Here is a 13,596-nt window from a genome sequence, read left to right on the forward strand (position 1 = left end):
CGACAGTCGTGCCCACAGATATTAAAACGCTGTCCAGTGCCAATTATGCCCCAGGAGGCACACACAGCGTGCCTCTTCTCATCTTTGTTTCTCCTGGGCAGTGGGATCACTTCAGTGGCTTTAACATCAGTCCGTGCTTCGACATGTATCGTACAGTAACCTGTGTTTTTTCTGCGTGTTCAAGGATACAGTGGATAGAAATAAGTTCAATATCCCGGGGTCGGGTTTGATTCACGTTAGTCCGAAAACACGCCGATGAATAACGCCGATGAATAATCCAGGGATTTAAGCCAACCTCTTTGCGCCTTAGTTTGTCTCCGTGTTACTAGCAAAAGTGTGTCAGACGCCCTAAATCATTTAGTGCCGTGCGCTCTACACTGGTAAAGACATGTTTAGTTACTGTGCACATGAAGTGCTGCTAGCTAGAAAAGTACCATACAAATAAAATGATCATTAAATGATTATTTTTCTGTGTCTTTAGTACCAAGCAGTAAAGTTGTGAGATCCATCTTAACGTGACCCTCGCTGCCATCAGAACCAAACTTACAGCCATAAATGTTCAATGAATCTGACACGTTTGTTTTCTCACACTCGACAGAGCTCAACGAGATATCAGACAACGCTTTAATCAAGACAAGCAAACTTTACCTTTACCTTTACCATTGCTGGACTTCCCCTTTATTAGTCAAGTACTGTGAAGATTTAGTTTCATAGCCTCCTGAGACCCGAGCTTTTGTTTGGTATGCATTTTTAATTTCTCCTACCGTTTGGGGATTAATAGGACCTAATAAGTATGAAACCTAAGAATTGTCTTTGTGTTACATTGAAAAGGTCCCCATGTCCTCATGTGAGCACCTTGTCGTAACGGTGTCGTAGCTTGTTGCTGTTGATAAAATGAGTTAAATGTTCCATATCAAGCTACAACTGCTCATACGCATTAAATAAACAAGTTTCAATCATAAGATCTGAAGAGGTTTTGTACCTGGTGGAGTTTTCTGTAGAGACCGACTGTAACACATTTTGGTCGGGATCACGGCCATCTTGAATGTACACTGATCAGTGTAATGTGCTTTTGTGATCACAGGGTGGTGGACAACGTGTCCATGAATGAGACCAACGGGTCCAAGTTTTGCAGAGTTAAATATTATGGTGCTGTGAAGCCAACATGTGATGTCCCCGTGTGAGGACTCAGAGTCTCAGGAGGTTAAGATTCATGAAATAAACAAGTGATGAATAAAACTAGTACACACACGTGTACTTATACTTTACTTAAACCCCCCTCTCTTGTCTCACGCACCGACATTTGAAAGCTAAAATACAAACTTTAAACTGTTATAAACACAAGAAACACAAAAATAATTTCCACATTGTTGTTTAATATGAAGAAAGATGACAGGTCTGTAAAATGCTCCTGGGGCGCTGGTTTGGCTCGGTTGGTAGAGCGGGCGCCCCGTGTACAGAGGCTACAGTCCTCGTCACACTGATCGCAGGTTCGACTCCCGGTCTGCCGATCATTTGGTGCATGTCATCCCCCTCTCTCTACTCCCCACATTTCTTGTCTCTCTTAGGCTGTCCTATGAATAAAGGCAAAAAGCCAAAAATATCATCTTAAAAAAAAAAAAATGCTCCTGTGATTAAAGATGCTGGGACTTAAAAAATGTTCAATTATTCATGTTTCTAACATTTGAAACGATCTGTGTTCTCCTTTTGTCACCGCTCTGAGGTCCGTCAGAGCCCTGAGGTCCGTCAGAGGCCCGTCAGAGCCCTGAGGTCCGTCTGAGCCCTGAGGTCCGTCAGAGGTCCGTCAGAGGTCCGTCAGAGCCCCGAGGTCCGTCAGAGGTCCGTCAGAGCTCTGAGGTCCGTCAGAGCCCCGAGGTCCGTCAGAGGTCCGTCAGAGCTCTGAGGTCCGTCAGAGCCCTGAGGAGGCGTCAGTCTCTAAACACAACAACATCTTTAACATGAAGATTTTGACGACGGAGCAGCTTTGAACTGACGCTGAGGTTTCATGAAGCTGTTTGTGAGTCGTACTGAAACTAAAAGAAACACGTGAACACAGTGAACAGGACATTAAATAACACTAAGTCTGTTGTTGATGTTTGGAGACGGACGGCCTGGTTCAGCCCACTTTGATACTTATTAGTGTGTGTCAGGCATCATTCTAAAAACCATCAGTACGTGAGATCACATAATACAGGTGAAACAGTAACTTGTGTTGACATGTTAGTATGATTTGACCCGACAGAATAACCTCTTGAGGTGTTTATAAATCTCTCTCATCTTCAGTCCGTACATGATGGGGTTAAAGAGCGGGTGATACAGAACCACCTGTAGGGTCATTATTAAGCGAGCAGTTTTTGGAATATCTGACTCCAGCCTAACGATGCTCACATCGTAGCTGACGAAACAGGAGAAGTTGAGTAAAACAATCAGGTGTGGCAGACAGGTCTGTGCTGCCTTCTTCCTGACTTCTCTACAGCTCCGATAGGACACCATGAAGATCCTGGTGTACGTGAAAAGGATGAAGAGCACAGGCAGGAGTCCAAGGGTGAGCAACATGATCACTCCGTATATGGAGAGTGCCTCTGTGCGCACACACTGAAGCTTGAACACTGAATTGTTACAGAAAATCCCTTTCAAAGTGAAGCTGCAGAGCTTCATGTTGTAGTTCAGCGCGACTGCCCCGGTCACCTCACAGGCAGGCACAGACCACGCTAAGACCAGAAAGGCCTTCACTGTTGTGCTTCTCATGATGGTGGTGTACTGCAGAGGGTTGCATATAGACACATACCTGTCGTAGGCCATGGCTGACAACAGTAAGAACTCTGAGTAGGTAAGAATGTAGTATATAACAGCCTGAAAGATGCAGGCTGGGTATGCTATGACCTGCTGCTCAGATAAGAAGTCAACCAGCAGCTTTGGGTAGATGTTGGTGCTGAAGAGAACAGAGTTAATGAGCAGAGCTGCGATGAACACGTACATCGGCTCATGCAGGTTCTGGTGGATCACAATGAGGTACAAGATCGTGGAATTACAGCAGATTATTAAAATATAGAGAATGAAAATAATTACAAAAGAAACATATCTGTATTTCTCTCCTTCAACATACCCACCAAGAGTTATATATGTTACATTAAACACTTCATCCATTAAGAACATCATCAGGTTATAATGTGCAGCATACCTTAAAGACAACAAAGAGTCAGACTGACAACAGACTGTCCATGTGTTGTGTATCTTAATGTCTGGTTCATGTAGTCACGAGGCTTTAAGATGCAGCTGCTGTTTGTTCGACTCTGTTGTTCATGTTGTTCATCGTCTCCAAGGAGCTCATTAAAGGCTCCACCAACACGTCAACACCGTCAGCAAACTGTGATGTTGCCCTGTTACACTGTTCTCTCATTATTTCAGTCAGCATGGAATGAAAATGGGTTCAATTTGAAATTCATGCGAGCAAACATCCTTCATTGTGCCAGAAAGTGAGCATGTGCCTGGTGCTGCCACGTCCAAACAACCGACCAGAAACACCCAGACGTTTGCACACCTGAAGGCCTTCTCTTCCGGTGTGCAGGTTGGCCACAGGCTGCAGGTGTTCAGACTCCAGCCCCTGTTCCCTCTACAGGAGTCTTTAAAGAGGTGCTTGTGTCTTGTAGGCCGGGGAGCCATCAGTGATCCAGGGTTATAATCTGGGTCCAGATGTTTCCTGAATGTTTCTGTTCACACGTGAGTCAACTTTCTTTTTCAGTATAATAGGCGACCTCGACTGGCGAGTTCAGGAAACCTTAACATGCTAAATTCAGTTTTTTCTACAAATCCATTTTTGAGTCACAAAAGTTTCCAACATTCTGGTTTTCGTTAAACACAAAGAACCCTCTGGAATGATCCATGTGGAAAACAGGTTCTTAAAGTCGAGCTGAAACGGCATCTCGAGAGTATCCAGCTTCCGTATCGTGACGTGTTTCCGAGTGAAACAGGACGTGCAGGCGGGACATGTCATGAGAGGGATTTGATGTGATCGTTGAGAAGTGGGCGTAGACAGACGTTCTCCACAGCGCAGCAGCTAGCTAACTGACCGAGCGTTCTTGGTGCTCTGCGGCTAAATGTTGCAGATTGATTGGTTGAAATTGTTTGGTGCTAACTGACGTCAAATGCCCGAAAACATTTTCCCTTTTGGCCCTGCCGACATTTTTCCATTAAGAAAAGACATGACCATTCATGAATTCATCCGAATCCTTCCAGTTAAAATGTTATGAATTCCTTATTTTTGTCTGAAATACCTTTTTGAACAGGGTGGCCATGGTTCCCGTTCCATTTGGAGCCCACCCAGTCAGAGCGCTTCACGTTTAGGTCACTGCTGTGTCGGGTCATTTGGGAAACTTAGTCATCACGAGGAGCGAGCTGTTGGGGCTCCCAGAATGGCAGACAGTTTCCCAGCAGCAGTCGGAAAGACGGAACGATTTTGTTTGACGTGAGACATTCAGGAAACCTTCTGCCAGGGACGATGGTTTTCAGTTTGCAACTAAACATTTAGGAAAATTCCACAGGCTGTATAAAAAGATGGCCGACATGACCGCTCCCTAAAAGTGAAGCCAAACCCTCTCTGTCGCCCCCTGCTGACTGGCTGCAGTATAGCTCATAAAGCCCGCCTCCTCCATGTTAACAGATGGGACATGAGTCAAACTATAAAATCTAAATACATCACTTTCGTACAATGGGAGCAGATGGAGACACGTTGTCCATCTATATATACAGTCATTGGAAAACTCTTGTAGTTTCCAGTTCTCCACATGAATAGTGCATCCAGCTGGACTATCCAGCAAAGCCTGAAGAGCCGACTGTCCTAATGGAGCGCCATTCGACCCCGTGGTTCCTGGGTGAATAATGATATATTGTAAGCCTGCTCCTTCGGCCCGGCAGCAGCTGTCAAAGAATCTCTTTCTGTCCTTGGTTGGTTGTTTGTTCATCATCTCACACAAAGATCTCTTTCAAAGTAAACGTACAGATTTTTCTTTTTGGACTAACTGTAGTCGATCCGTCCGACAAGCAGGCAGACGCCAAAACTAAGACAATACTAACAGTTGATTTAGTCCTGACAGCTGGATGTTGCAGAGGTTAACACGTAGACACATATCAATCATAGGCCACGGCTGACAGCAGTAAGAACTCTGAACGGCCTAAAGAGTGAAATATAAAACCTGTGACACGTTGGAGGTGATGTGATCTGTTCCTGTCATGCTCTCATCCTGCTGGCCTCCCGGTCGTACTCGCTCTAGAGTCGTACAGCTTTGTTGTGATTTAAGCCAAACTTTAGATTAAGACTGTCGACAGCTCCTGCAGAGCACCTGCCTCTCACCGCGCTAAACTCAGGTCAGGATGACAGGATGAAGGACAAAATGACCTTTGACCTTTGTAGGCCACAAGAGATGAAATCACAGTGTGTTATGGCAAACTAGAAGGATGACCCAAGATATGATGTGCTAGGAACAAGGCATCAGATGTACCTAAAAGGCCATGACAGATGTTTATAGGTGTGACACACGTATCAGAGAGGACTTCCTGTTCCTGCACACGTGCCCCGGGCCTCCTGAGCTGGATGAAGTTTGTTACTTTGACTTTGGTTGAAAGTTTAATGAGATCCTTTGGGGACGAAGCGATCTGATAAAAGCCTCCAGAAGACTCAGACGCTTCACTTTGTGTGTGTTCATCAGCTTCCTTTCACAGGACCAAGAAACTCCAGCACCACTTACATGTTTGTGTTATAGACTTTGAATTCATATTCACGTGCACTTTTCATGTCACCTGCCTCTTTAGTTTCAGACATTATTAATGGCTGACCAGTTAAATGTCACATATATAACATTGGATGGGTATGTGGACGTTCACAGATACAGATATCTTTACTTCTTCCTCATGCTGATCGTCTATGTTCTAATAATCTGTTGTAACTCTGTGGTCGTGTACCTCATCTGGGTACACAAAGCCCTCCATGAGCCCATGTACATGTTCATCGCAGCTTTGCTCATCAACTCCGTCGTTCTCGGCACGTCCGTCTACCCCAAGTTCTTCATCGACTTTTTATCCGACAGACAGATCATATCTTACTCAGCCTGTCTCTTTCAGTTCTTTCTATTCTATTCTACAGGAGGCTCAGAGTTCTTACTGCTGTCAGCCATGGCCTATGACAGGTATGTGTCTATCTGCAAACCTCTGCAGTATTCTTCCATCATGACGAAGAACACAGTGAGTGTGCTGCTGTTGTTCGCGTGGCTCGTGCCAGCGTGTCACATCGCTGTCCCAGCGATCCTGAGCGCGCAGAACAAACTGTGCAGCTTCACCTTAAGAGCCATATTTTGTAACAACACAATATACAGACTTCAGTGTGTGCGCTCGACATTAATCACTTTATATGGTGTGGTTACTTTGGTAGATCTTACAGTTCTGCCGCTGCTCTTCATTATGTTCACATACACAAAGATCCTGATTGTTTCCTACCGAAGCTGTAAAGAGGTGAGGAGAAAGGCAGCTGAAACCTGTCTGTCCCACCTGCTGGTTTTGATCAGTTATTCCTGTTTGTGTGCGTATGATATCAGCATAGCTCGAGTGGAATCTGATTTCCCCAAAACTGCACGCTTTATCATGATGTTACAAGTAGTGTTATACCATCCTTTGTTGAATCCGCTCATTTATGGCCTGAAAATGAAAGAAATTTCCAAACACCTGAAAAAGTTGTTGTGCCCGGCCGACACTGTCCTCTGTGTGAAGACGAATCACTGATGCAGGTTTCATTGTTCCGGAATAATCATGCAAGTCTTTAAGGTATTTAATGAATGTATTTATTTGCACAAGTAAAGAGTCTCTTTAGTGTTGACGGCCCGAGTCAACTCAAAGATGTCGTTCAGCAGCCTCGCTGTCGAGAGACAGATGACTGCCGGCTCGCCTCGACAACAGGCCAGAGCAGCCGATTGCAGTCGGGGGAGGAGTCATAAAGTCGGACACTTCTTTGTTGACAAGTTTGCTGCTCGCCTCGTCAAGCATCGATAACACCAACACACTGTAAACTGAAGTGAATAAAGTCTTCATTTATTGTTGCTGTTATTATTACTATCATCATTATTTTAACTGGATTTCATATTAAGTTCTGATTATACTTCAGGGCTTTTGATAGTTATTTCGATATAAACTTCATTGTATTCATGTTTATTAAGACAGCGTTCATGAGGAATGAGTAAAGCATGACGATGTGAATGACAGTACTTTGATAAAAGCGTTTGGTGTCTGTCTGACACTTCATGAAGTTTAATGAATAATGATGAATCAGACAGACGTCTCATCACTTCCTTGTGGGGGTGTCAAGGCTTTTTTCAGCCAATAGGTGCTTCACTCAAGCCAGCGCGAGTCGTTTCCCATCATGCACGGCGTTGTGCAGTCGGTGGAGAGCAACTGCAGCGCCTGGCCCTGAAAACTGCGGCCGCCTCGCTCCCGCGGGACTTCAAAGTCTCGCACAGTCAGGACAACAATCTAACCGTCATGTGATGTGCTTGGCAAGGCGGCGACCGATTCTGCGCAGGCCTCGCTCATCTCGAACAAGCCTACTAACTCACACAGCCGGTGCTCGCAGGTCTTGATTGGCGCGCCCACTGTTGCAGTGCATTCTGGGATTTCAGCGGTGTGTGTGCTGTGTACTGGCGGGCCAGTTCTGATAGACATGTATTATCTCACAGGCCAGATATCATTGTGTCCTTGAGTTTGAGAGCTGTTCTCAGCCTTGCCTGTCACGTTCAGGCAGACAACAGGACCCAACAGAGCAGACCCGAGGCAGAGCAGATTCGTTAAACCGTTTATTGGCAGAGTTCGGTACACGGGAGATCAGTCAATAGCAGCAGAACAAAATCAGCAGGCAAAGTCGTAGTCCAAAAAACAGGCAAAAGTCAAAACCAAGGTAGCAAACGAGACAGGCAGAAGTACCAAATCACTGGGCAAAAGGAGAACACGAGGAAAACTGATCATACACTGAGAAACAAACACGAGGAATAAACGCCGGAAAACTACTCACAAAGGATGCAGACAATCTGACAAAGACACACTGGGGAAGACAGGCTAATATACACAAGAGGGGAGGAGACAACGAGACATAGGTGAAAACAATAAGCAATCACACACACAGGGAGTAAAAAAACCTCAAATGAATGCAAACAGGAAGTGGGGAGATTAGCAGAATAAAACAGGAAGTACAGACAAAAACTCAGGACCTGACACTACCCCCCCCCTCTATGGCCGACTCCTGAAGGCCCAGGATCATGAGGGTGGTCGTGGTGGAAGTCTCCGGGTCCACGATGTTCCGAGAAGAGACCCAAGATCTCTCCTCAGGTCCGTAACCCTCCCAATCTACGAGGTACTGGAAGCCCCTCCCGACGGCGAACCGCCAGCAGTCTCCGGACTGTGTAAACAGGGCCCCCATCGACGATCCGGGCGGGAGGAGGGGGTCTGGCAGGAGGGACCAGAGGACTGGCTCTGACGGGCTGAACCTCACTGACATGAAAAGTGGGGTTCACACGAAGGGACCTAGGAAGTCTCAGTTTCACAGCAACAGGATTAATAATCTTTGACACCGGGAATGGTCCAACAAAACGGGGTGCCAACTTACGGGACTGCAGCTTGAGGGGCAGGTGTCTGGTGGACAACCACACGCATTGTCCAACCTCTTCTGCTGCTCTCCTCTTCTGGTCCGCAAACTTCTTGTACGCCAGTGAGGACTTAAGGAGGTTCTGACGGGCCCGGGTCCACATCCGACGGCAACGTCGGACCAAGGCGACAGCAGACGGGACACTGACCTCCTTCTCCAGGGTAGCAAACAGAGGTGGCTGGTAACCGAAGACGTACTGGAATGGGGACAGGCCAGTGGAGGAGCAGGGGAGCGTGTTGTGGGCATACTCCACCCACATGACAAACTTGCTCCAGGAAGCAGGATTCTGGGAAGCCAAGCAGCGGAGTCCCTTCTCCAGCTCCTGGTTTAACCACTCCGTCTGCCCATTGGTCTGAGGATGGTGGCCTGAGGTCAGGCTGACAGTGGCGCCTATGAGCTGGCAGAACGCCCTCCAGAACTGGGCCACAAACTGCAGACCCCGGTCAGACAGGACATTCCTGGGAAACCCAAAAACTCGACAAACATGAGACAAGAGCACCTCTGCCGTTTCTTTGGCAGAGGGAATCTTTGGTAACGGTATGAACCGAACCATCTTGGAGAAGCGGTCTACTACTGTAAGCACTACAGTGTTACCCTCAGAAGGCGGTGAACCAGTGACAAAGTCGAGAGAAATGTCCGACCAGGGCCGCTGTGGTACCGGTAGAGGCTGGAGAAGCCCGACACTAGGGGCGTTCTTGCTCTTGCTCTGTTCACAGGTGATGCAGGCCGCCACATATTCATTGACATCATTCCTCATACCTGGCCACCAAAACCTCTCGTGGACCCGGAACAGAGTTCTGCGGAAACCAGGATGACAGGAGAAGAGAGAAGAGTGAGCCCAAGTAATCACTGGCCCCCGAAGATCAGGGGTGACAAACAATTTGTTGAGATGTACCTCTGGGGGAATCTGAACCCCTTGGTTAGCGTTCTTGACCCGCTCCTCGATCTCCCAGGTGACACATCCCACTACACAAACTTCAGGGATAATTGTCTCTGAATCCTTAGGAGCAGAATCTCCCTTAAACAGTCTAGACAGGGCATCAGGCTTGACATTTTTAGAGCCTGGACGGTAAGAAATGCAAAAATTGAACCGTGAAAAAAAAAGGGCCCACCTGGCTTGACGAGGGTTCAGTCTTTTAGCTGCTCGGATGTACTCAATGTTCTTGTGGTCCGTCCAGACCAGGAAGGACTGCTCCTTTAAAACGTAACTGTTACAACAGTTAGACGAGGGCAGAAGGATCGACACACATCCACACATCGGGCTGTGTCCTTGTTTTTGTGTCGAGCTGGCTCACTGAGGTCCATCAGCTGTTGTACCTGTTCACGGCTCAGTATACTCACGTTATCTAAGTGTGTCTTCATCCTTATTGTGTCTGTGACATAAACTCACTTCACTAGTCCTCGGAGCTTCTCCTCTTTCGCCCCACCGTATGAAACCTACAGGTAGAGCCAGTGTGAATGTGATGACGGTTGTTTGTGCCACTGTAACCTGAGTATCCTCTGATGCTGAGTTAAATCTGATCTTAACTAAAGCTCGTACGCTGCGTTCAGGTTCAATCCTCAGAAGGTTAAAGATCCTGTTCACATATTTCTAGTCGTATCTGAGAGGCGATCGCTGCATTTTCATGGAAGTTCATCTTACAGTGAAACTTGTTGTACTCTGTAATAATTAGGGCCGAGCACCAACGTGGGACAGACTGTTGATCTCAGGCACCTCGTCCCTCTAGAGTTTGATGAAGTTGTTCACACAGAAGCAGCTTTTGGACTTAATGAGATCCATGGAGGGGGACGAACTCTCATCTAATATTTAGTCTGACTCTAACACCGTCTGACACCTGAAGATGAGCTCGCAGAAGGTGCATGTTACGTTCAGGTATCCTTTGATCAATAATATCAAACACACGTTCTGTGTCGATGTGATCCTCAGAGTCAGATTTCTCTCACACGTGTTATCTGTCTCTTTCAGTGTTGGTTTAATTGATGACATTCAGCATGGACAGTGAATTAAATGTCACATATATAACTCTCGGAGGTCATGTGGAAGTAAGGAAATATAAATATCTGTATTTTTGGATCATGTTCATCGTATTCACTCTCATCCTGTGCTTTAACCTCACCATCGTGTGCCTGATCTGGAAGCACAGAAACCTCCACGAGCCGATGTACGTCTTCATCGCTGCTTTGCTGCTGAACTCGGCGATGTTCAGCGCTGCGATTTACCCGAAGCTGTTCATTGATTATTTATCAGAGAAACAGATCATTTCATATTCTGCCTGTCTCTTTCAGTTTTATCTGTTTTACTCTCTGAGCGGTGCAGAGTTCCTGCTGTTGGCAGGCATGGCCTACGACAGGTACGTGTCCATCTGTAAACCTCTACAATACCCCAGCATCATGAGCAGAGCCACCGTGAGCGCCTTCCTGGCTCTGGCGTGGCTCCTGCCTGCTTGTCAGACGGCGGTCGCAGTGATACTCAGTGCTGATATGAAACTCTGTCATTTCACTTTGAAGGGGATTTATTGTAACAATCTGATTTACAGTCTGCACTGTGTGAGCTCGAGGGCACTGTCTGTCTTTGGAGTGTTTGCTCTGCTGGATGTGGGGCTTCTCCCGATGCTCTTCATACTGTTCACATACACCAGGATCCTCATCATATCCTACAAGAGCTGCAGAGAGGTCAGGAGGAAAGCTGCTCAGACCTGTCTGCCACACCTGCTGGTGTTAATCAGCTTCTCCTGTTTCTGTGGATATGACATCCTCACAGTGCGGCTGGGATCGGATCTGTCAAAGACCGTACGCTTAGTGATGACTCTACAGGCCGTTCTGTACCATCCTCTGTTCAACCCGATCATATATGGAGTCAAAATGAAAGAGATCTCTAAGCACCTCAGAAGGTTGTTTCTAATCTGATTATTAAAGTGGTTTCACAGACGCTGTCACAGATGATCCATGTTTAATAATGCATTCATCACAATGCTGTGAATCCTGTTCACGATGTGAGACAGGAACGAGTCTGTGTTCCTGTTCGTGTCAGCTGCAGCTCCATCAGGCAGCACTTTGTCATGTTTCTGTCCCCTCTCAGCTTCTTCTAACAGCGCGTGGTCGTAGGTGTTTTTACCGCCTGTCTCACTGATGGCCTACGATTAGACTGATGCTTTACCATTACCACTAAGACCATTCATTCTATACGAAGTGTACCGTCTGCCTTCTCCAGCCACAGAGAGAGAGAGAGAGAGAGAGAGAGAGAGAGAGACAGAGAGAGAGAGAGAGAGAGAGAGAGAGACAGAGAGAGAGAGAGAGACAGAGAGAGAGAGAGAGAGAGACAGAGAGAGCGAGAGAGAGAGAGAGAGAGAGAAATACAACAAACCTCGACAAGAGTAGAACCAAAGATGTTCCACTTGTTTCTACGTACTGCTGTATATTCACAAATTATAACCTCTGTAACTATTCGTGTTCCTTTTAACTATCTGTTCCATGAAAGATGCACCTGTGGACGTAGGAGGAGTAGGCTCCTCCATGAGGTTTTTTCTTCTTTTTAATGTCTACGTGTATAAATCGTATTTATTCATGGACTTATAAAACATAAGACTTTTATTACAGACTTTTATTTTAAGTTACATATTACAGCAGACGATCAGTTACTGATTGGACGCTGCATCTGATCAGACTCAGATACATCACAACAGCACTGTAGTGTTATGTCTGAGTGCAGACATTTAAACTCACCTCCCCTATGCACCGCATGTCGTGCATACCCACTGTTTGCGCCCCTGGCTGCTGCTGACATGAGCCTCTCTGTCAGGGCTCTCATTAACACAGTGTTATCTGGTGCCAGCTTGCTGCAAGCTCAACATGCTAGCATGACTCGCACCCTGTTTCTCCGTTTGTGTTCTGGAAGATAATGTTGTAATTTTCCAGTCCTGCACTGTGTGACCTTTGAACTCTTTTTGGAGAAGCTACATCAGACTGGCATGTGACACAGATCAGTGGAAAGTGCCCAAAACAAGATTCTAATTTATTGATTTACATCAACTTGTTTTGGGCTCTTTGAGCTACTGCGCCTCCCGTTCCTATTTTCTGTTTCAATTTTATTTTTACAGCAAATTAATCATCTCAGGTGTAGCCAAAGGTACAGCCAGAAAACTGTAAGTTCAGGCACAGAATTAAAGAAAGCAGTATCAGCCTCAAGGAAGGACCAGGAGAAGTAGCTGCACTGCATGCATCCCGGACTGTTCAGCCCGACTGTTGGTGGAGAGCCCCCTCCCCTTCATGAGCTCCCGTCTGGTGTCGCCTAAAGTTACAAGAAATAAAGTTCTGCATCCCCGACAGCCAGTGGACCAAACACCCCTCGATGACATGCAACGACAGACACGCCTGTTCTGTTCTGACAGCTTCTCTCATTGGCTGGATACAGCTCTCTGATGGCACACTGACTCACATCATTGTTAACATATCATCTCGTCTCTGCCTACTGGGATATTATTTATTGTCTCTGGTTCATTGGTGCTAGCCTAGCATGGTCCCTGCAGATTCCCCATCCCTGCCCGGTCTCCACAAACGTATCTGCTTCATTAGTAACAACAAAAGTCCACAGTCACACCACAACCCCCCCCATGTCTGGACTCCAGTCTTTAGCAGTGTGCCTGACCTTGGGACAAAGGCTTTAAAATGCAGCCGCTTCACCACCAGCAGAATTATACTTGAATGTTCCTGATTATTCTCATCTGTGTTACAGAAGAAAGGTTCTTCACAATCCCAACAACCCGTCTTCCTCACTATCCAACAGAAAAGGTTGGCCAATGTGCCCCCCCCGGGACAGCGAGTATGGGCATCTATCGCACACTGTCGTTAAGGGTTGTGTCACACAAACATCTCAGCCTAAAGGGTCGGACCATCGTGTCACTGTGGCAGACAGCAGC

At 46.5% G+C, this 13,596-nt stretch overlaps 3 protein-coding genes across 3 annotated transcripts; 2 read left to right on the forward strand and 1 right to left on the reverse strand.

Annotated features, from left to right (window-relative positions):
- Window positions 1-1,833: 1,833 nt before the first annotated feature.
- Window positions 1,834-3,147, reverse strand: LOC138592049 (olfactory receptor 4C12-like). Its single transcript, XM_069662656.1, has 2 exons — window positions 2,236-3,147; window positions 1,834-1,935 (listed from the first exon to the last, which is right to left on the reverse strand). Exons 1-2 carry the CDS (start codon window positions 3,145-3,147, stop codon window positions 1,834-1,836), a joined length of 1,014 nt encoding a protein of 337 aa, XP_069518757.1.
- A 2,676-nt stretch (window positions 3,148-5,823) lies between these two features.
- LOC138592050 (olfactory receptor 4D6-like) lies at window positions 5,824-6,771 on the forward strand. The gene has a single exon (XM_069662657.1). It carries the CDS (start codon window positions 5,824-5,826, stop codon window positions 6,769-6,771), a length of 948 nt encoding a protein of 315 aa, XP_069518758.1.
- A 3,901-nt stretch (window positions 6,772-10,672) lies between these two features.
- Window positions 10,673-11,587, forward strand: LOC138592051 (olfactory receptor 5AC2-like). Its single transcript, XM_069662658.1, has one exon. The coding sequence runs from the start codon at window positions 10,673-10,675 to the stop codon at window positions 11,585-11,587; it is 915 nt and encodes a 304-aa protein (XP_069518759.1).
- The last annotated feature ends 2,009 nt before the right edge of the window (window positions 11,588-13,596 follow it).

The sequence above is a fragment of the Semicossyphus pulcher genome, unplaced genomic scaffold (assembly GCF_022749685.1).
Source record: "Semicossyphus pulcher isolate SPU_LCO1_2020_fin unplaced genomic scaffold, fSemPul1.0.p SCAF_15, whole genome shotgun sequence".
NCBI classification, from domain to species: Eukaryota; Metazoa; Chordata; class Actinopteri; order Labriformes; family Labridae; genus Semicossyphus; species Semicossyphus pulcher.